General features: G+C 42.5%; 1 protein-coding gene across 1 annotated transcript in view; it reads left to right on the forward strand.

Moving 5' to 3' along the window:
- The first annotated feature begins 1573 nt into the window (after positions 1–1573).
- Positions 1574–23300, forward strand: part of col25a1 (collagen type XXV alpha 1 chain) — a 136359-nt gene continuing 114632 nt past the window's right edge. The window contains exons 1-2 of the mRNA XM_081694881.1: positions 1574–2218; positions 2425–2494. Of these exons, the coding sequence (XP_081551007.1) occupies positions 1922–2218; positions 2425–2494 (367 nt within the window). The 5' untranslated portion in view covers positions 1574–1921. The remainder of the gene's footprint in view (positions 2219–2424; positions 2495–23300) is intronic.

Below are 23300 nucleotides of genomic sequence, written 5' to 3' on the forward strand. Positions count from 1 at the left end.
TAAACCCAGTCTTAGTTTTTGGTCTTTAGAGAGATACAGCGGTGTCCGTCTAAAGGATAATTTCATGGTCCTGATTTAATCAAATGCATACTGTTGGTTTTAACTGCATCAAGCGGAAAAAAAAAAATCACATAATGGGGCAATAACGGAAAGTCTTTTCCCAACATTGAATACATTATCTAAGAGTATAGTGCCAGCTAGTGGACAGTTGGAGCTAGAGCAGATAGGTGCAGCCGTGATAACAGGATCTGTAAAACGAATATGGTTTAAAAAAACAAACAAATAAACGTTATCAATTTAATATATCAAAATATGTTGTATGTATTCTTTTAGAAATGAGAGTAAAAGAGAAAGAGGCAGAAGTAGTTCTATTAAGACGATAATCTGGGATCATGCGAAATTGACTTTATACATTGTGGACGGTAGAGTGTGCTGTAGGCTTTCAATTGCGATGGAAACGCTTAACGGGAAAGCCATGATGTACTCTGAATGCCCATGTACCTCAAAAGTGGATGAGATTACGACGACGCAACATACTCCTCATCAGAAATCTTACTGACATTTCCCCTCAAACCTTTTTAAAATTAAAGTTAGGACTATAGTTATAGTGGAATGAGTGTTAAGACGACCGTCCGTCTGTAGTTCTTGGACGTGACGTTCGACACTTTTGGGAAACCTGCAAATACTTTAAACCATCATCGCGGAACAACAGGACTAGCAGATTTATGGGAAATGAACCCAAAGTTGGATACCTGCTATCGACCTTTTCATTTAGCCTACAACCAATGCACAGTGTGCACAAGAGTCGTTTAGCAAAATAAAACAAAAATCCGTGCACACCTCTATTCTGTTTTTATTCCTGTGAGCGGCTGAGTCGCTCCCGCAGTCGAGTGCCCTACTTCACGCTAGCAATAGGAGGCTTACATGAAATCCAAACCTGAGGCTGGGACCAGACACAGAGGTCAGTTCTCGCCACTGGAAGTCAATGCATCCCTGGCATCTCCACATGGGGTCCAACCATAAGCAGCGGATCATTGCAGATTTTCCTCGGAGGAGACTGTATAGAGTTACTTTACGTCTCCACATCAACAACACATCACAGCTCAACAACAGAGCGCCCGTTTTGTCACGGCTCACGATTATACCGGTCTGTTTGGACATAGATGTTATTTGCTATACATTTGCTATACATTTCCTTACTCCATTCTTTCACAGATTTTTACCATCCCGCATTCTAAAAAGCTTTTGAGGCTATTCTATGCAACTAAGTGAGATAAATACACTTATAATAGACACGAATTATGCTGTTCGTTCTCAAGCAATAATAATGCGTAATTATGACTGGCGCTGCAATAAATGTGATACGACATACCAATACATTCTGAATACGACAGCAATTAAAGGAACTGGACAGAGAAAACACAAATTATTATCATCGCTGAGTTGCGCGCTGATTTAGAGGCGTGTTGTGTCGGTGGACCGAGAGGAACGTGCCACGCTCTTGCCCGTTAACGGCGCACGAGCGTTCGGTTTACGCTCTGGCCACACCATCTACCCAACTAGGGGCTTTAGCACGTCATCTATTCACGTACGGTTTTGCGCGCATTGTTTTGTTTTGTTTTGTTGTTGGGGTTTTTTTTTTTGCAACAGTGCAAAAAAAAAAAAAAAAAAAGTTTGCAGAAGTTGCTCCCATTCAGCCATAGGACATACGGTTCCATTTGAATGAGCGCGCGCTAATCCCTGAGTTAAAAGCCTGCGTCGCGCAGACCAGCTCGCTCCGCTGACATTGACGTCGCTCTCGATTCAGAGCGAGACGCAATCGAAATAATAAGACACCGAGTTAAAGAATCTCAGTTGCTCTCCGTCCACTCCGTTACGTGGTATTTGTGCACGGGAGTGAGAGCGCGGCTGCAAGATAGTCATGAAAGGCTTAGGAACAAAAAAAGACCCGAAGTGCGCCGCGAAAATGGAGAGCGACTACGGGACTGGCGAGCCGCGGCATTGCCTTAGAATCATCACGAGTGTGACTCCGTTTGTTTTTTCCGCTGTTTCCGTCGCCTTTTGCATCCTACTGGGCGTTCAAATGAACGACATTAAAATCAGAGTGATAGATTTGGAAACTGCAAATAGCGAGCGCCTTTTGCACCCGTCCCCTGCGTTTTCACGGGATCAGTTTAATTCACTGATACAGAAAAGAGTGGAGGAGGTGTTGTCACAGGTAAGTGATGCCGAAGCACTCCCGACGTTCCAGACTTAAACCTGTGGTTTTTACCATTTGAATTCACCAGAACTCAGAAAGCTAACGTGCTATATTTTTATGAAAAGACTTTAAAAAATCAGTGCTACCTGTTCGACTTAGAACACTTGATCATTATTCTTTATCTTGTTAGGTAAATATTTTTGTTTTCTCTGTTGATTCGGTAGCGCTCCTACGAAAATCTTGCTAGGATAAGGACTGCCCGTCAGGTCTCACCTGACTGCAACTGCCCACCAGGTAATGCTTCATCATCTCATTCAAAATGTTCCACTAGCACAAACACAATGAAGATCAATTCTGATTAAGATCATTCTGTATCAGGGACGTGGTGTTCATGACAGGCAAATACAACAACGCTTTGTGATCCTGATCCGTTTAGGTAACTGCGTTAAAGCAAATCGACTCCGAAGCGCGCGTTGCTGACTCGGGAGTTACTTGCTACTTTATTGGCTAACCTACATTTATTATTATTTTTTTCATGGCTGACAAATAGTGTGGAGGCTTTTGGGGTGACAGTTATGGCGAATTAGCATGTATTATTCACGTTATCTTTACAGAGAACGCGAAACTCGTGGGTGTCATGCACGCAATGCAATTGGATCATCGCGTGCTGAAACGTGAGGTGGATTTTGAGGGATGCAGACGGGGGAATGTGCAATTGTAAACCAAAAAGTGTCATTTACTAGCTATACATAGAAACTACTTGTCCGCTGTTTGCAGTGTAAATCCGATCAGCATGCACGAAGTAAAATACCGAAAGCGAGCTGCTACGGTCCTGTGCGTTTCTCGATATGCGTGAACGATTTGCAGCACTTCGTAAAGTATCGATATCAAAATCAACCATTAAAGCAGTGTAAGTGGTGGATGCTTTTTATGTTGTATCTTTGTTATCTTTTACATTCAGCTAATGATAAAAGATTTCCACAGTACGTAGCCCAGTTTGTGGAGTACCTACTGAAAAACTGAAGTGACCGCAGGCAACCTCCAAAATCAACCAAACGTCTCCAGCGCCGAAAGTACACTCTTCTACCAGCAGATGGAAACACATATTCTAAAACATGAAGTATTTTTTAAAGGGCCCTTGTAGGGAGATGGCGAGTATCCAGGAATACAAGAGTTCTAATTAACACGTGGCTAAATTAAATCAGTTTAAAGGCACATAAAGCATGTTCTTACAAATTGTTCACAAACACTCTTGAAATGATTAACATCATCTCAAAGCCCTTCTTAGGTACAGTTAGATAACACAAGGATCCATCCCTTTCCATGTTTAATCTTTGACCAGAGGCTCTGTTATGCAATCATCTTTTGGCTCAACAGAACAGCTTTGAACTGTATACTCTTGGTACTGCTATAGTTGACCTAACGCTTAGTGCTTGATCTTGTGCCGCTTCAGTCGTGACCTTTTCAGCCATGGTAGGATTGTCTCTGCTATCTGTGGTACATTCCATGGAAGGACGTATCCTGCCTGAGCACCTCCTCTGCTTCCATCGTGACCTTGGCCCCAAACTGGGCATGGCACTCTCTCATCAGCTCGTCTTTGGGGCCGTTGCTTGGATGAATTCATGGACGTTTCATGTCTCACCCTGGACAGTGGCTCATACACTTTATAGGCCCCTTCCCCCATCCTCTCAACTGGATGTTGGATCTTGAGTGGAGTGCCCCATGCATTGCGAGGAGTTTTCGGTCTTGTTGTAGGTGGTCTCCAGCTCTTCTCTTGGCAGTTGTCTTCGAGTTGGCTTGTAGAGTTGCCCTCCAGTGTTTCAATGAGTTGAAGGCTTTTGTGGCCTTTGTGGTCTTATTGACTTTATACAGGGCTAGGTGTTCAGTCAAGGCAATGGTTGGCCTATCTGGTAATCCTGGTGGACAGCTCTATCTGTCAGTAGGTGGTGCTTTGAGCCTCTGCTGTTCTTTCCAGTCGTCCTCTGAGCAGAGCTCATGTACTTGCACACATGCTCATTCAGCTAGAATTCCTTACAGGGATTTACATGTTCGGTACAGGCAGGTTATTGGTCTGTAGTTTGGCCCTTGTTGGGGTCCTTCATGACCAATACTGTCCTGCCCTATGCTGTCCAGCCTGGATAGGAGCCAATACTTAGCAACTGGCTCATTATTCTGCTAGTCAGCCATGCTGAGCGTCTTTAGCCAAGAGACATGGATTATGTCATGGATTATGTTTGTGACATGATTCTGGACACCTGCTGTTGTAATGCTGACTGGTTCCTGCTCTGGGAGATAGTTGTTCTCCGCTTTCATAACTCTTAAACACCGAGCGCTGATGTTGTGTGATTACTCATTCTCCCATATGCTCTTCAGTTCTGTTTCAGCTCCAGGTGGATCCATGTAACTTTGGATGATTCTTTGGTGAAGAGGGCATTCATTCTTATGGCTGCCTCTTCTTTCATGTATCTCTGCTGTCTGGATGACAGTGCTGTTAAAGGGCCTCTGTCATGGAAAACTGAATTTCCCTTACAGGAGATAGCGCCTCTTATTCCACCTACAGCAGTTTAAGGCCACCCACTTACATTGCAGTTCTCAGACTTGTTTTAGCTCTGAGTGCTTTTTGAATGAGGGGCAGCCAGTCAGAACAGATCTCCTTTATTTTATATGTGTCTTAAAGGTGCAGTAACAGAAAGAGCCTGTTTAATTCAAAGGAATAAAGAGAGTTTGGAAACTCATTTTGACTGTTTTTGAAACAGTTCATTTTGAAACAGTTCAATTCATTTTGACTGTTTTTGAAACTTAAAACCACACAAACATTGTAAGAGGACATCAAGGAAAAATCTAAAAGAAAAATGTAGGATATGGGTCCTTTAACCTAAAGGGCCTCATTCAGTGGATGCCTATTGTATTGCCCGGTATTTCCTTTATAAACCATAGACCATCTTTGATCTGTATCTGGAGCTCTGTCAGTTTGCCTACTTCCATCCAAGCTGTCTTTAGTTTCCAGCCTTTTTTTCTAAGCGGTCTGTGGCATGTATTTTGTATCCAGGGTCTCAAACTTAATACTGCGGTAGAATATACAAATTCATAGGGTTGAGTTATACTGGTGATTGGAATTGTGCTTATTGAGGCATTAATATCTGCAAAATAATGGTATCCTGCTACTAAGTCCGGGGAACCTACAGAGGTGCAGTCCAGCAGTTATGTTTTTTCTCATGTCCCCTGCTGAGCCACACAATATATCCACCATACAGTTTTGGATTCCTGGATTCCTTTCAGATTCTGACCCTCCAGGCTCACATGCAGTAGCAGTAGGTGCTGTATTTGGACAGTGGCAATTCTTCTTTATTGATTTCTATGATCAGAGGCACTGAAATGGGGCAACATCCACACAGGGGTACAATCAATTGCATAGCATGTCATTCATCTATTAGATGTGGAGTGTATACGGTGTTAACAGTCATCTATAATGAGTAGCACTATTATGGTAAACTCTGTTCTAAAACTCCATCACATGTGGTTCAGTCATTTTTTTTGCTTCCTGGGCAATGTTTCTAATGTGTCCATGGTTAGTGCAAAAATATAACGACGAAAACATATTGTACAAAATGAAGGATGTCAGCATAAAACCAGCTTGTCCTTCTGAATTTGCCCAGCAATATGGTGGTGACATGGGCGAGGAATGTGCAGACAAAAAGAAAGAACAGGAAGTAAACGTGAGTCTCCAACTGAAATGTTTAATGAAAATCAGTGAAAACGAGCTACAACATTAACTACAACAAAAGGAGCCAATGTAACATACCAATGACTGACAACAGTCATAGGAACGCAGGGTTAAATAAGGAACAACATAATGACATATTAAACCCCTGGTTGTGTGCTACTAATGACCAACACACAGCAACTGAGGGTGGAATGGACAAGCATAAACAAGACACCTGACAGTGAACACAAGAGCAAAATAATCACAAAAGTCCATGTGCTCAGAATGCCGGTAGCTGTCAACAGGGGACAGTGCCATGTTTGAGGAGGTTTGCTCCTTAGCATTCTGTGCATATACAAAAACTCATAAACTTTACTTCACTTGTCCTCAAAAGCAGGTTGGTTCACCAAGACCAAGCAGAATTGGGTTTTAAAAAGCCTGGTTAGGATCCGTTTCTGTATACAGTCTTTTTTTTCTTTATCATACTCACTTTCTTGGTACCAAAACAAACCGAGCAGAACTTCGAAGAAGAGATAAAGAAAGTGAGTGTCAGTAAGAGCGCGGGAGATAGAGATGTACTGTACACCAGCAAGGTTTGGAAGAACATCTTGATCTGCAGTGCTGTGCTTCCCTTACTGTGAAAGTAAACCATTCACTTCGCTATCATTCCATGTCACGCATGTGTTTATCACCAACTCATGTAAGTGCCAAAGAAGGATGTTCCTCCATGCTTCTTTGATTGTTTCAGCATTTATGGTGTTTTCTGCCTCTGTATGTACATTTTTTCTTGTCCTCCACCCTGGGAGTAGCCTTCCAAATGGGGGCCTGGTGTTTAATAGGACGTTTAATAAAACCTCCAGTCAGCCAGAAGGAGTGCTTCCTATTGCTGCTCCATCTCCTTCTCGTGCTCTCTCTCTCTCTCTCTCTCTCTTTTCTCTCGCTTGTTCTCTCTCACGCTTCAAAAACCTTGGCAGCTAAATGCAGGCCAGAGATGCTGGGGAGAAAAGAAAAATGGACAAAAAGAATCAAGATGCCGAAATGGGGTACATACCATAGTGAAATTTCCATTATTTATGTGGTTTTTCCTGAAAGCTGGTACTGGTCAGAAACATCCTCTGGCAACAGAAGATTGCATATATTTGTAATCTTTCAGTATTAACCTTATTTTATCCAGCCTTTGGCCAACCATGTTTTGTCATAGCTTATTTCGTTCTGTTGGAAATATTTCACAGCTTGATTGATAACACAACCTGATGTCAGATAACATTAGACTAGTCACTGGCTACAGCATAGTTACTGTTTCTTCCTGGTTTGATTTCCCACAGCAGGGACAGGGCATGAAGCTACCGAACGTCAAAACCTTAATGTCAAACTTAAGAAGAAAATCATTCACTTTGATGCACTTGGATTGCAGAGTCTATTCCCTCTCTTCTGCTCAGTTCACCAGACCCTTTCACTCTCTCACGTTCCCCCAGACTGCCCTAAACGATTAGGCAAGCAATTAATAAGAAGCGTGTGGGCTTGATCCCGCTGCACGTGTTTTCTCCCAGAGAGGCAGCCGTGGAATTACCAAGTGCTAGGTAAAGCTATACAGACATCCAGTTAGCGTCCAGAGCCAGCTGCTACTGGTTAGCCGACAGCCGGCCGGCGTACGACAGAGGGTGAGGAACGCCTGCGTGGGAGTGAAAAGGCAAGACAGGGGAGAGAAAGAAAGGGATGGATGTCAATTGCAGCATGGGGGTCTGTGATCAAAAGGACACGGCAATGCAGTGGTTCTTATGGCCTGCTGCTTAGGACCCAGCGGAGTGGTAAATGCTGCAGGTTACACACTGGGACTTATGCAAATGCTACTATATGCCTTTAATGTGTGAACCTTGGCCACATCTTGTGTGTGGTCATATTTTCAAAGGCATATTACGTGCAGTGATGTTGGTTTATGAACCACTCGATTCATTTAAAGAGCAGGAAATGATGTGAAAAGCCATCAATGATGTAACTGAGATTTTTTAAAGAGTTGCACTAATAATTGGCATAAATAAAGAAAACATTGCACTGCTTATTCCCCTGATTTCATTTAAGCATCACATGGCAAACAGTCGATGAAGATGACGAGGAAGGCTCGCTGCCCTCTGCTCCATGCATTGGCATGACCTTTCCAGTCAGGACACAGGAGTGAAAACAACCAAAGCAAAACAAAAAAACAAGATAAAAGGAAGAGTGACGCTACAAGACTCATGAAAAGAATTCTACCCGAGGATTGCCGTCACAAAATCAGACAGACTGAATAAGAAAGAGAGAGAGAGACAAACGAGAGAAAAAGGAATAGAAAGGCAACTCTCTCCTTAACTATCAAGGAAGCTGTTTGCTGCTCCGTTGTTTGACTCTTGGCTGCATTTCCTGGATGGCGGAGTGGAATCTGGGGGGGGGGAGGGAGAGGGTTCCCCGCCTCCGCTCACCACAGACAACGCTCCCGGGCACATGCAGCGGTTCTTACGGCCACAACACATGCGGCTGCTGCCCAGTCCTGAAAGAATGGTCCTCCAGATTTAAATGTCACGGTGCCGCTGAAAGGTTGGCGTTTGAACTCGCAGTGGAAACGCGATGCGGTTGTAAGGTTTTTATATCGTCTGCATGGTTGGTAGACAGCTTTGACGGTAAAGGCCCAGCCTCTGAATTGGCAGCCACCATAGTTTGAAAATGAGGATGTATTGTCGATTGTTCTGTCAGACTGCTCATTTGAATTTTTGTGGAACAAATAGTGTGCAGATGGAAATGGAGTCGCAGGAATTAATACAAAATTGGCTGAAATGGAAAAGAAAGCAGCTCCAGTGCATAACAACCTGAAACGGACGCTGTCTCCACAGCTACATACGACAGCAGGCTAATGAGTGGACCTCATCGAGCACTGCACTGCAAACCGAAAGGCTCCTAGACCCATAATGACCTCTAGGATCACCGCTCCATATTTGGGCTGACACGGTTAAAAAAGCATCTGGAAAGCCGGTGGAAGTCGTAACCGTAACTGAGTATATGACACACAAAGCAGCATTAGCTTCGGTTCGCTCTCTGTGTGGCATATGACCCTTGTCTCTTCACCCACATAGCAGCACTGCTATGTGCTCTGTGAAAGACCGCCTCTGTTGGACAGACAGACCCAATACCATCCCTCCCACTAGCCCCCACTCCGAAGGGGGTTCCCCTCGTTGCTCATTCCCACAAGAGGTTATCCTCTCTTGGTACAGCCCTGTGCAGGAGGTGGGCGCCGGCTTCAGGGTCGGTTCACAAAGGAGACCCCTAACCTCAAAGGGCACATCTGTGGGAAACTCCAGACACTGAGCTACTATGTTCAGGTCACTTCTAAGATGGGGTTCTTTTGATATTGTGCTTAAAGGACATGCCAATTTTTTTGTTTTTGTTCAGAGAAAGCAAGTGGAACATAAGAGAGTCGTTCATCTGTGAATGACATCACTTTGCTATGACACTAGACAACTGGACTGTTGAAATGGGCCTAGTCATCATCTTATTAACTTTATTATGTATGTACAAATGACTTCATAACTATGTTTATCATTAATATTGTGCGTTGTGGAATTATATAAAATCTATACCAATTATATATATATAACATTACTTTCTTGTAGAATTATGTGGTTAGCTACACAGTAGTTCAGACTTGTGAAGACGCTACAAATATTTCAAGCAGTTGGTGATCTTACATTTCTGAAAGATCTACTGTAGCAAGAACTGCACAAAGGTTTCATGCAAATTTACAAGATAATTTGAATGTATGTACATATTTTGATGTATGTATGTACATATTAAACATTTAGTCCCACTAATTGCCAGTGAAACCAACTGAGTGTGTGTGTGTGTGTGTGTGTGTGTGTGTGTGTGTGTGTGTGTGTGTGCGCGTGTGCGCGCGCACACACACACACTAAATAATATTTATACTAAACTAACATATGCAACTATGGTTTCACATGCCATGATGGACACATGTAATGATGGTCAGCAAATATGACATTGTCGGGGAAATACAACATCCATTGTGTGACATGTTTCCTAATAAAATGACATTCAATTACACTACGATTACACTTATGCTTGAGCGTGCATATCTACATGGTTGCGTGCGTGTATGTGAACCTCTTGATCTCTGAGAGAAGAGTCGAGGGAGATGAGGAAGAAAAGTATCTATCAGCGTGTGCACTTGCGTGTGCACTTGCGTGTGCACTTGCGTGTGCACTACGTACGTGCATTTATTGTATGACTAATGCAACACATTACAGTCACTGATGCCTTCAGCACACAAGTGTCCTGGCACTTCACTGAGCAAATCTTTAACTCTCTGTCCATATCTTTTGCAAGTTACTGTGAAGCTCAGGGCCCATAGACAGAGATAACCTTACAGCTAACGTGGTGGAGCCTGAGTACAAGATAATGTCAGAGCTTGAGGCATCTCCTCTTTGGCACTGTCCTACTGGATTTGAGAGGGCGCTGACAGGGCCGAAAACGATGCACTGTGTCACCTCTTAAAAAAGCTTTGAAACATATTAAAATGACTTTACAACAGATTTTGGTGAGGGAATCTCACGTAAATCTGTGTGAAGGGGGCAAAAGGTGTTAGAAGTCATCATTGTTTCTGCTTGTGAGTCATGAAACCCTGTAACACCTTATGATGTTGCCTCATTTATGTCCCTTGACGTTTTGAAGATAACCCAGTGGTTGTGAATTTGTTACAGGGGGCTTGTTTTCATGAAACACTTTGCCTTAAAATCAAAATAAGAATTTCCTTTCCAGCTAATAAATAAGTTGTGTTAAAGTTGTTAAAAACACTGCTTTTGAATTAGCAGTGGGCAAATCTGTACACTTCTGACTGCTCTTCTTATGTTAAACAAATGGCACCTCATGTATTGACCACTCTTGATGAAATGATTTTGAAGTGATTTTGTGTTTTGCCATAAAACACATGAAAAAATGTATTATTTCATTTTGTTTCAAAAGTTAAATCAAGCTTAGTACATGGTACGGTTCGGCTGCACAACAGCCCCCTTCCATGCATATTCATTCTCTCTCTCTCTCTCTCTCTCTCTCTCTCTCTCTCTCTCTCTCTCTCTCTCTCTCTCTCTCTCTCTCTCTCTCTCTCTCCGGCTACGAAACGTTGAACTTCAATTCAGCCCTGACGTAACTTTCTCGGATGCATTTTTGTGTGTTGGGGTTGGGTATCAAAACAAGCATCAAGCTGTGATGACATCCATCAAGTGAGACAGTCATGTTAGTTTTGGTCCAGTCGTTTGTGTTTTGAGCAGTTGTGGCCAGAGTCTGTGTTCACATGAGACATTTCAAACGGATGATGCATTCTAAATGGGAAGCCCAGACATAGCTCAGGATTCTCCTTCAGCTATTTGAAATATTCAACTTAAATCGTTACACATGGTCAAAAATTTCACATGAAAATGGCAAATTGCCGGAATGCCTGAGGCATTATTTCCCCCCACTTATAACTGCAAAGAACACCCAAACATTGAGACCTAGCTACTTAGCTGAGACAGTTAAGGCTCACAAACACTTAATTACCCAAACATCTCATATATCATATCTAAGTCTTTTTTCTTTCCCCAATAGAAATCCAAGGTTTCAATGGCCCTAATGCACATTGTGCATTAATTACATTTGTGCAAGACACTGGATTTGTAACAAGGATCATCAATAACGATACTTGCACCTGGACACAAAGTAGTTGTGCTAGGTGGTGCTTTTGACATTCAGTTGGCACATATGCACTGGCTGAGTCACACTTTTAGTAAAGGCATCAGTTAGAAGGCTACATGTTATTAATGGCATTATTCCACAAAATTTCCACCTTTTCAGTACACTAAACATGACAGCCAACAAAGTGGCAAGTGCCAAAATTCTTTTCAGGTGGTTTTCTTGAATGACATGGCGGTGGGTCCGAAAACAATGCTTGCATTTTTGTTTTGTTTTTTGTCTTCCTCTTTACCCGTATTCGTGTGTTTTTGTGGTCACAGCTGTTATTGCAGCACAGCCTAGGTCTGTATGCCATTAGCATTCTAAAACTCTCTAAGATGCAAAGTTGTAGTACTTTGCCACACTTTGCCCGTAAAATGTACACCCAAACATACACGCATACACACTCACACCCACATGTGGTCATAGCCTCTTATGGAAAAATTCCCATTAACAGCATGAATCACAAAGTATATATAGATGTTTAGTGGCTTCTGCATGTCAAGGTAAGAAAGTTTAATCTATAGGTGGGAATGTGAATAGAGAATGTCACGGCAAAATGGCTCACTTTAAAATATACTATCATTTTGGTTTAAAGGCTGCAGAGAAGTGTTGGGATATAAAGGCTCTACTATACAATGGATATCTAAATATAGTAACCTTTTTTTCCTGCTGTTCTCATTGCAATTTGCCAGAGGACCCATGATCAGAGAGAAATCCTTCTGCTTTGTGGTGGGGTTGACACCTTGCACGATTGGGTCTATTGCCAGAGGTAGTCAGGTTCAGTGAAACTATACAATGGAACAGAGGATTGGCAACTTTTCCTTTTAAAGCCAATTATAAGTTCATGCGATACAAGCTAACTTAGTTTGAAAGGCATGTTTTAGAGGACAAATGACTTCAAAATTTTATGTCATCAAAATGAAAATGTGATATAGTTAAACAGTACTGACAGCTAATACTGTATTAAATTTAATATATCTTCAGTGATTCAACTGTAAGGGATTAAGTTTAATAGTCTGTCCTTAAAAATGTCCTTTTGGCTGGTGTCAGAGCGCTTTGTAATTACAGGACCTTTCTACTGATACTTACCCTGCTCTCTATTAGCACATATCTTTTGCTGGCACTGCATTTCAAAGGATTTCTTATCTTAGAAATATTAGAAAGCGCTGCTGTGGATATTTCTTTAATTAGCCTAACAGATGGCAAATGCCACAGTGACCTACAATGGCATTAATCATGTTTCACTTATTTCAAAACTCCCTCTCAAGTTGGCATTTTTTCATACTTGCACCCTGTCAGTTACAATATTTTTCTGTTCAAGGTAAGTCAAGAGTTTATAAACTTTATTCACTGTTTTTAGCTTAACTTGAAGAAGGACATAGAACAGAGGGCTTCAACTGCGGGTCCTGAATGCCGGTTCTGGTCCTGGATTTTGTCATCCCCAGTAGTTAATGGAAATGTAAGTGTCAATCCAGTCTGAGACTGTCAAGATGAGGTGTGTGTGCAGTTTTATCACATATTTAATTTTGCTTTGAAAGTTTGATTTCAAGTAAACAATTAGGAAGTCAAAGTCTCTGTTACAGTAGAGCACAGTCACCTGAGCTCTTCATAGCCCAGCACAGTGACCTCAGCTCTTCATAACCCAGCACAGTGACCTCAGCTCTTCATAGCCCAGCACAGTGACCTCAGCTCTTCATAACCCAGGACAGTGACCTCAGCTCTTCATAGCCCAGCACAGTGATCTCAGCTCTTCATAGCCCAGCACAGTGATCTCAGCTCTTCATAGCCCAGTAGAGTGACCTCAGCTCTTCATAGCCCAGCACAGTCACCTCAGCTCTTCATAGCCCAGCACAGTCACCTCAGCTCTTCATAACCCAGCACAGTGACCTCAGCTCTTCATAGCCCAGCACAGTGATCTCAGCTCTTCATAGCTCAGCACAGTGATCTCAGCTCTTCATAGCCCAGCACAGTGATCTCAGCTCTTCATAGCCCAGTAGAGTGATCTCAGCTCTTCATAGCCCAGCACAGTGATCTCAGCTCTTCATAACCCACCACAGTCACCTCAGCTCTTCATAGCCCAGCACAGTCACCTCAGCTCTTCATAACCCAGCACAGTGACCTCAGCTCTTCATAGCCCAGCACAGTGACCTCAGCTCTTCATAGCCCAGCACAGTGACCTCAGCTCTTCATAGCCCAGCACAGTCACCTCAGCTCTTCATAGCCCAGCACAGTCACCTCAGCTCTTCATAACCCAGCACAGTCACCTCAGTTCTTCATAGCCCAGCACAGTCACCTCAGCTCTTCATAACCCAGCACAGTGACCTCAGCTCTTCATAACCCAGCACAGTGACCTCAGCTCTTCATAGCCCAGTACAGTGACCTCAGCTCTTCATAGCCCAGCACAGTCACCTCAGCTCTTCATAACCCAGCACAGTCACCTCAGCTCTTCATAACCCAGCACAGTCACCTCAGCTCTTCATAGCCCAGCACAATGACTACTGACTGGACAGTCAGGCTGGAACAAAGCTGGCTTATAAGTCATACAGTCAGTGTCGATTTAGTGTTATTACTCTGAATGCCAGAATTAATAGCAGTATAAAAGAGGTTTAGGTTTCAGTAAAGTGCACATTAAGGGATTTTTACATGAGAGTGACCAGGGTACAGCTCCATATAGTAACTGAAATGCCAAAATGTAGGAGTAAAAAGTTATTTAAAGTAAGGCTTATGCCCATAAACATAAATCTTCCTAGACTTTTTAGACCATAACAAATGGTAGGAATATTTCATATCCATGTGATTGACAATAGTTGAGTTTTTAAGAACATCTTCACCTGAAATGTGACAGAGGCTGAGGGTAGCAACCACACCCAGTCCCAAGGTTGGATCTTTACGGTAAAAAATATGCTATCTGACCAGCATACGAAAGAGCGAGCTCTCTAGCACAGCAGCCAGAATGCACATTTACTTTCCTGACTGGTCTCTGTCACAGTACACTCTCTTTTAGGGAGTGTTGGTCTCTGTCACACTACCCTCTCCTTCAGGGGCTACGGCCTCCATCACACTACCCTCTCCTTCAGGGGCTACGGCCTCCATCACACTACCCTCTCCTTCAGGGGCTACGGCCTCCATCACACTACCCTCTCCTTCAGGGGCTACGGCCTCCATCACACTACCCTCTCCTTCAGGGGCTATGGCCTCCATCACACTACCCTCTCCTTCAGGGGCTACGGCCTCCATCACACTACCCTCTCCTTCAGGGGCTACGGCCTCCATCACAGTACCCTCTCCTTCAGGGGCTACGACCTCCATCAAACTACCCTCTCCTTCAGGGGGTACACCCCTGCCTTCAGCTTCTCCTTCCGCGTGAACCTCATGTATCAACCCATTCAGGGTCACAGCCGTGCCGTGCTGGCACTGCAGTCAGAACACACATTCACCTTCACAACACACATTTATTTAATCAATTTACAGTAACATAATGCAGTAGTCATGGTAGGTCAATAGTGGCAAGGTCTCATATTCAAAAAGAAACATAAAACCTTTGTGTTACTACTCATGCAATCCTTTATAAGAGCTGATTTGGACAAATCATCAAAACACATAATTTCAAGATATTTGTCAAAGAGAAGCAAATAGAATCTGGAGAGTGCTGCTGGCTTGTCAGCTTGTGTGCGCTTGTAATTCAGGGGGCTCCCATGAGCTAGGCTTGCAAAGGGAATGCCTATAATGGAGAATGTAACCTATAATGCCAGTAGCTCAGTTATTACAGCAATATATTACTTGGGCAAAGCACTCCCCTCCCCTTGATCTTGAAATTGGGTCACATCCTGCCCCAAACAAGTTTTTGAGAAGCAACCTTTGAGATCCCCTTGATCTCAAAATTGGCTCCTACCCCTCAACAAATTGTTGAGAAGTTACCTTGAAGCTTTGCACAGACCTAGACTGCATATTTCCTAAACCTCCTGTCAATGATGACATCTTTGAACACTGTTATTTGCCTTTTATGAAACGATGGATTTTGTATCCCTCAGTTTTAGATCATCCTTGGCTTTCTCTCGAGCAGCCTTGTTCCTGTTTTGGGCTGCTCCTGGGCTGTGATTTTAAAGGTTGTAGGTGGATGGACAAAGTGTCCGGTGCAGATATGAAGCTCCACCTCAGATGCGATGCCGCAGTGCAAGGTTTAATTGCTCAGCTCTTTGATAACAAACATCCCCACACATTGCTCGCAGATTCAGTAATGCAAGTTCAAGTGCTTGTCTATCTACCAGAGAGACTTGTGTAGAGGTAGAGAGAACTGAAGAGCAGCAGGGAGAATAAGGGATTGATTGAAATTTTAAATTCTCTTTTCCTAATAGTTAAAAGCTGTTATACTTCAGGTAATAAGTTCCTTCTGCACCTCTCCTGGATTAGTGCTACTGAGCCAAAGTAAACAAGCAAAGAAACTGAGAAAGTACTTTGCTCATTCTCGCGGATACCACTAATGTCCTACCAGAGGCTCTGTCAAAATGACCAGTTTGTAATACCACATGCTTATGGAATTTGAGAACTTATGAAACCTTGAAAAGTGTTATTGCACCAGGTCCTGTCATCTTATCACCAAAGGAAACACATGGCATGCTCGAACACTACTATTACACCAAAAGCAATCATTTATAAGAGCTGATTAGAACACATAATTTCAACGTATTCACTAAAAGTCCATCTGTCAAAGAGAGCAAGCAAATACAATATGGAGAGTGCTGCAGTCTTGTTGGCTCGTGTGTGCTTGCAATTCGGGGATGGGGGGATCCCATGAGCTAGGATTGGTAGTAATAAAAAAATTGCATTGGGAATGCCGGTAATGGAGAATGTAGCCTGTAAAGCCAGTAGCCCAGTCATTACAGCAGTATATTACTCAAGAAAAGCACTTCTGTCCTCCCATTGATCTCCAAATTGGGTCACGTCCTGCCCCCTTTCTAAATCAGCCATGTTTATTTGCAATGTGCTAAAGACTTTCCCATGTGCACACAAGTCAGGCGAGTCTGGCACTGCTTAATAACTGTTCACTCGACTTGTTCCTTTGTGCTGCTGTCTGGATTACAGCTGCCGGCTTTTCGCATTCCCACTCGTATCACTGTCGCAGTTCTCCAAATCTCCCAAAAAATAACTTCTATAAATAATAAATACAATCTAAGCAAGATTACCAAAAACTGACAGGAATTTGTATCTGAGAAATGATCTCAAGAATTTTTTCTCCAAAATTGCATTGTCTTCCTTCATTCACTTGTCTAACCGGACACGTGATATTAAAAAGTTCACATTACAACATGCAGTCTTAATTGACATTGGCCGTCTATTTAATTGTTTACAGTAAAAGCCAGAGACAAAACAACAGTTGCTAAGGGACCGTCCAGGGCAAAATACTGGAAACAATTGGGGAAAGCGCTTCCACATCGAACTTGTACAGCATAGCTGTACATCAGAGATATGGGTCCTCTTGAGGGGCCTGGGTCAGAAAGTTTCTATGCCTGCTGGAAAAAGTTTTTTTTTTCTGCTTTGGAATCGCAAAAGCAGAAGTGAACCAGAATAAAGACCGGCACTGCCTCAGACGAGGACATCTGAAAGGACTTTGGGCCTCACTGCTTTGACTCTGGCACTAAATGACTCATACCTCTGACAAGGCCCGCAGTAAATAGATCATCTCGGCTCATGTCCAATCAAGTGTGTGCTTCTAGTGTTGGCTGCTTGCGCCTTTGAGAAGAGAGAGAACAATGAAATGACACAATTGAAAGACATCAAAGGAATGGCAAATAATAATTCAAATGTCCTCTGATGATGAACGGCATGTCACCGGGGGATTTCTCAATCAAAGTTCTACCCAAATCCCATCTCAGCTTTTGCAAAAGCGGCCAGCTCTTCATTCCACGATTGTCCCAGCCATTTGAATTTGTTCTGATGACAGTATTATCCATAGTATTTACCCCTGCTCCCTAGGGAGAGCGGATCCAGTGAGGGCTGTATCAAGGTTGAGGGGCTGAAGCGTTTGGATTGGGTGAGGCATATGCATGAGAAGGGGGTATGTGCAGCATAAGGGGGCCTGGACTCGTACCTCTGTGCCCCAAGAGGGAGTTACGTATATAGGAAGCCACAGAAACACAAGACTAAATTCCGAGGTGAAACTGTAATTGAGTCTAAGATAAATATTGACTTCAGACTATGAAATCACAAGAACACAAGACCTCTTTTTGTGTTCAAGTTTCAAAATAGAGATCTTAACTCTTCAGTGGTAATCCCCACTAGAGTCAGGAAAAAAAAAGCTTCTGCTTCTGCTGTGGCAGGGAATTAGTGTTAGCAACACAATGATTGCCCTTTTTTGGACTATTTTAATTATTTCTGTGACTATAGAAATAATAGACTATAGAAACATCTATAGATGTTTCAGCATAAGGTAGCCTGTGTGCTAACTAACACTGCAAAATTACCTGTCAGAGTCATTTGACTGATAAAGTGCCTAATTGTCACTGGTCTGGAATGGATCACATCAGACTGTCCTTGTACAGCAGACTATCCTTGCATTGCTTGTGGTTCTATTTCCAATCTAAAACAAACTCTTTCAGGTTTAATGCTGTCCTCAAAAATCTGTCGCTGCAAGACTAATTCATGTTAAAAGCTACAAAAGTGGACTGTTGATCAATTATACATAGCCATTTCAAAAGTTAATTATACATGGCAATCACTGTAAACATGGCAGTTAATAAAATGGAATAGAAAATAGATTTAATTCCATTTTATTTCCTAACCTTTCTCTTTAAATGTTACGTGTCATTTTTCATTAAGAGCCATAAACTGCAGGATGTTGTCTGGAGTGACTTTATCTTTCTGCCATTTTCAAATGTCTGTGAGATAGATACGACTGCCAGAGCCGCTTTTGTTCACTTGTTCACATTTTCACTCTGCTGTGTCAGAACGTGAATATGCATGCATTAATAAGGCATGCATCAGAAAACTACAACAGAAAACTACAACACCTTTCCCCGCCAAATCTAAACAAAGAAAAATAATAACACAAGAGATGCCAAGTCATCAGAAATTCCAATATACATCCAGTAACAATACTTTACAAAATTCGCCTATGGGCAAATAACATTTTGGCCACTGGTATATTCATGCTGGGGGAAAGGTGTTTGCTTCTGGAGTCTTCCAGAAAGTCACCCAGGTGAACATTTGCCTTTACATGCCTTATCAAAACCTCTTCTGTTCGTATAGCACTGTGTTAGATTTTATGGCATCTGGTTTTTGGCCCCAGAGCTGAAAAAAATGTGTGGGCACCCATGTGTATGAGGGCTCAAGCGTTGTCTCTAGAGCAATGTGGAAAAACACTTACGGTTTTCTGCTTTCATTTGATTTTCGTGAGCACGTCTCCTAGGCTGCCAGAGAGGGGTCCTCTCATGTGGGAAAGTACAGGGACTCGGGTCTGGCCCTCAAAAAAACTACTCTCTCACGACACTGAGAAATGCACGACTGTCTGGACTATGTCGGGGCGCGGTCTGTGTTTCTGTGGCTAATAGCCTAAATCTCATTTGGGAAGGGACCACAAAAACAACCAGAAAACAGAGGCACAATTAGACATGGATGCAGGGTATACGTTTAGTTCCTTTTCGCAGCTTGGGTTAAAAAGAGAAATACAGTGCAATAAACACCCGGCACTAGCAATAATAGTCCATAGGTGAGCTGTTTGTAGCAAAGCCATGGTGGTTACTCAGAAAGCTTTGGCCTTTGATGAAACATGAAATTAGCACTGAATCCAAAAACTAGGCAAGGTGTGCACAAACAAAATAAAACCATCCTCCAAAATCCCTCTGTAACACCAGCAGTTAGCCAAAATGTCATTAAATGGCATTATGTCATTAGGTCTCTGCGTTGTTTGCACTGCATCATCATCATCGTGCGGCCATGCATTCGCTGGATATTCGGTGTGGCCTTTAGTTTGCTGCTAAGCCCTACTGACCAGTAGCCTTTACATAGTGAGGAGGTTAACTGCAGCAGGGCACTACTGGCCATCTTTTCCATGGGAGACCTTTTTAGTGCCCTTTTCTAGTCACTTTCCCTCTCCCTCACTCCACAGTTTTCTGTCAGCATAGGCCCACTAGGGAGTGAGGAAGTTAGCTAACACGCTTCATTAAGCGAATATGGTGGACTACCCATGTCACTGCGCACAATGGGACCTTTCTTCACAGAGTGACATTTTATGGAGGAAAGGGTTTTGTTTTTTTATTTATAACATTTTTTTCATGCTGGGAAAATGGGCTGATCAGCATTTCGTGTCACATTAGGCTACTGCATAGAAGGTAATGGTGAGGGAAAAAACATTTTTTTAAAAAATGTTGTTTATTTAATTTTTGAATGGACATTTCAGTAAAGTGTTACTGTTCAGTTCTAGTAAGGCGTATTATCAAAACGCAATAGTATACAAAGCGATTTGGGATCTTTGGTCTTTCTAATTGGTGGTTATGTTACTAAAATTGCTTGCTTTAACATTTTTAGCTGTATTCACTAAGTGGCCAGTTTATTAGGTACACATATCTCATAGGATGCGTTGTACATAAGTGCCATGCAGAAAACTACATTGTGCAGCTGCCACAGATCAGGCAGCTGCATTGGCGCGCTGCAAACAGCCATTTCTGCACTCATCCCAAGGACAGGGTTGAAATCCAAGCACTGCGCAAGCCACTTATGCCATGAAAACCTGTCATGTTCCTGAAAGCATTTCACAATATGTGGGATTTTTAATTTCTTTTTTATAAGCTTGAAGTGTCCATCCGAGTGTGTACAAAAAGATGAACTCGAGCAAACAATATTCAGATACTGCAGACTGGGAAACGTTTCTGAGTGCATACCATGGTCCCGAGTGCATGCCAGGAAGGCATTCCCACACTGTCACATAGCCGCCACCCACACGCACAGTTATCATCCAACAGGATGGCTCCGCGGAATCATGTTGCTTGTGCACATTTCTGATCCTTCTATTACGACGATGCACAGGGAACCTGGGCTCATTTGACCAGCCAGTGTTTTTCCACTCCTGAACACTCCAGTTATGAGGCTTCTGTCACCATGGAGATTTCCTCCTCTCTGGCTGCTGAACCCACTCAAGACAAAAGTCTGAAAACGGATGCCTTCTGATATTAAATTCTGACTAGTGAATTCATTATATTTGGTGTGGCCTGTCTGTTTGCTTGCATAATTCTCACCATTCACAAACTGTTTTCATCCATTTGATCATCAGTCTCTGGTACATTTCTTTTTGCCTATCACATCCATCGCTATGCTTAGGACCAACTCAAAGGTCACTTCAAAGTCACTAATGTCAACTCCAGTGCTCCACTGAACAGTAACTGATACAACAAACTGGTCTGGCTAACATGTACCACACATCTCAGTCATGTGATTATCTGTGATATGGTCACAGTGTATATGGTCCAGAGTGTTCATGTGGAGCAGAATTGCCAACCACAAGGGTTATGGCTGGGGTTTGATGGACCAAGGCTCCCTCACTGCTTATGAGCTACATCCCTCAAGCATACTGTCAAGTCTGGGACAGTAAATTGAGAATCCTGTAAATTGACTCAGGAGAATGAGAACGTCTGGCATGCTAAAACTAGCTGAGCACCTCTGAAGCACATGCTAACATGCAAGTAATATCCAATATAGAGATCAACATGGTGATTATTGATGCATGCTGAGTGTTGTCTGACATTATGTATTAGCACGTTTTCTTTGAGACGAGATATTCTTTCAGATCTGAGAAACGTGGCGTGTATAAAAATGCTGAGAATTAGAATCATATAAATTCCTGTGCAACATAAAACAAGTGTTCACATCATTTTTTTTTTATCGTAATGGCCTACCTATAGTAATAGATGAAGTTACATGAAAATAACAAATGTATTAAATGAAGTCATGAGAATATGACTGGATATCATTCTGTTCTTTGATTACCTTTTAAGATGGTCATTATTTTAAATTCAAATGCAGATATAAGGCAAAGACCTTGTCTTGATACATTTAACCCCTGTCCTCTCAACAGTTTTCATGGGCTAGCAGGCTGACTTGTTGCTGATTGTCCATAATCCCTGGGTGGGGTGATTCCTCCGGGACAGTAACCTGAGGTGTGTACACATGTGGCAACGCTTCTGTGGCCGGCTAAGTGTGCCCGGTGTGTTCTGTGAATGGAGCTTGTAGGGGGGTTGGGGGTGGGTAGCCTAGGCCCCCCCCGGGGGGAGGGCGGAAGGGGGGTGCTGAACGTCTGTTGCCACAAGAGAGTGCCTGCACTGGGGGAATTAGAGGGGCTCGCAGCCCTTAAGGCCTGCCCAGCTGCTAGTGCTTGTAGTCTGCCCCTGAAACAGGAACCAGATGACAGACTTCAGAAAAGAGCTAAAAAGGTATTTTATCCTGACTTCCGTATGCACCTTCTGTAGATGGCTTGTAGATACTACAGACTGTGTTCGCTGCCAAAACTAACTAATTCGACTTTGTTTAAAAGTACAGAAACACTCAGTCTCTGGGCATCTGTTTGCTGAGCCTTCCACCAGTTCACAAGCCTCTTATGTGTATTGGTGTCAGAATAAAATCCTATAGGATCTCCTATAGAAGAAGGCAGTGAATTCTTAAAGAAACTGAGAAGGGTTACTTCTGGACAGATTATGAAAGTCATGAATAATAGAAACCTTTAACCCCAAACTTTTTTACAGCCATTATCTTTCCACACCTGGAAGATTAAGATATCTTTCTTTGAAATCCCTCAAGCTGTGAGACCATTCAGTGGCTTAATATAAAGTGCATTCCTAAATCCCTTTCGCCTCCTGAGTCATCTGTGCTGTGTACTGTGTGACTCTGTCTGACAGGCTCAATTAGTGCCATTTTGCCATCTTTCCCCTCAGTTCAACATGGAAGTCTTGTGTAATCCTAACTATTTAGATGAAAAATGGAAGTCATTTTTTTACCATTTCCATCTGAGGGTTTAGATGGCATTTTTCCATTGATTTAATGTGCTATTTTACTTACCTTGAGGAGCACTCTTCTCTAGTTTAAAACCATATTGCCTTTAGGCTATTCCATAAGGTGAATTGTCACTTTAAGTATGGAATTTTCTATGGCTGGCCTGAAAATCACATTATCACAAGCTTGAAATGTTAAGTGTTTTGAGTACTCATTCTCAATGTCACTGTTAAAAACAATAACAACAACAGCCTTTTATGATTAATGCTAATTATTCATGATTGTAGTTCAAAATATATCTGGTTAGTGGAATAACGCATTTTATTGATAGATCTGATGTGTAGTGAATATAGTATACTGTGAAAAGTATACTATATACACTACACATTTGGGTTAGGGTTAGGAAGCATACTCAAAGCTTGCTCAAATAAATATCATTATTCTTACATTTACTTATATCGGATTTATCATGGCTCCATGGTATACCATTTTCATGGCCCATAATTTGCTCCAAGCATAATTTTTATTACCCAACAATTTTAAAGTTTTGCAGTGCTGACAGAGCTTAGTTGAGGCTGCATTTATGTGTGGCATGGATGTTACAATAGGTTCAATCAGCAGTATATTTGCATTTAACAAAAAGCAGCTTCACAATACTTAACAATATTT

The sequence above is a fragment of the Electrophorus electricus genome, chromosome 13 (assembly GCF_041902795.1).
Source record: "Electrophorus electricus isolate QZ-2024a chromosome 13, ASM4190279v1, whole genome shotgun sequence".
Lineage (NCBI taxonomy): Eukaryota > Metazoa > Chordata > Actinopteri > Gymnotiformes > Gymnotidae > Electrophorus > Electrophorus electricus.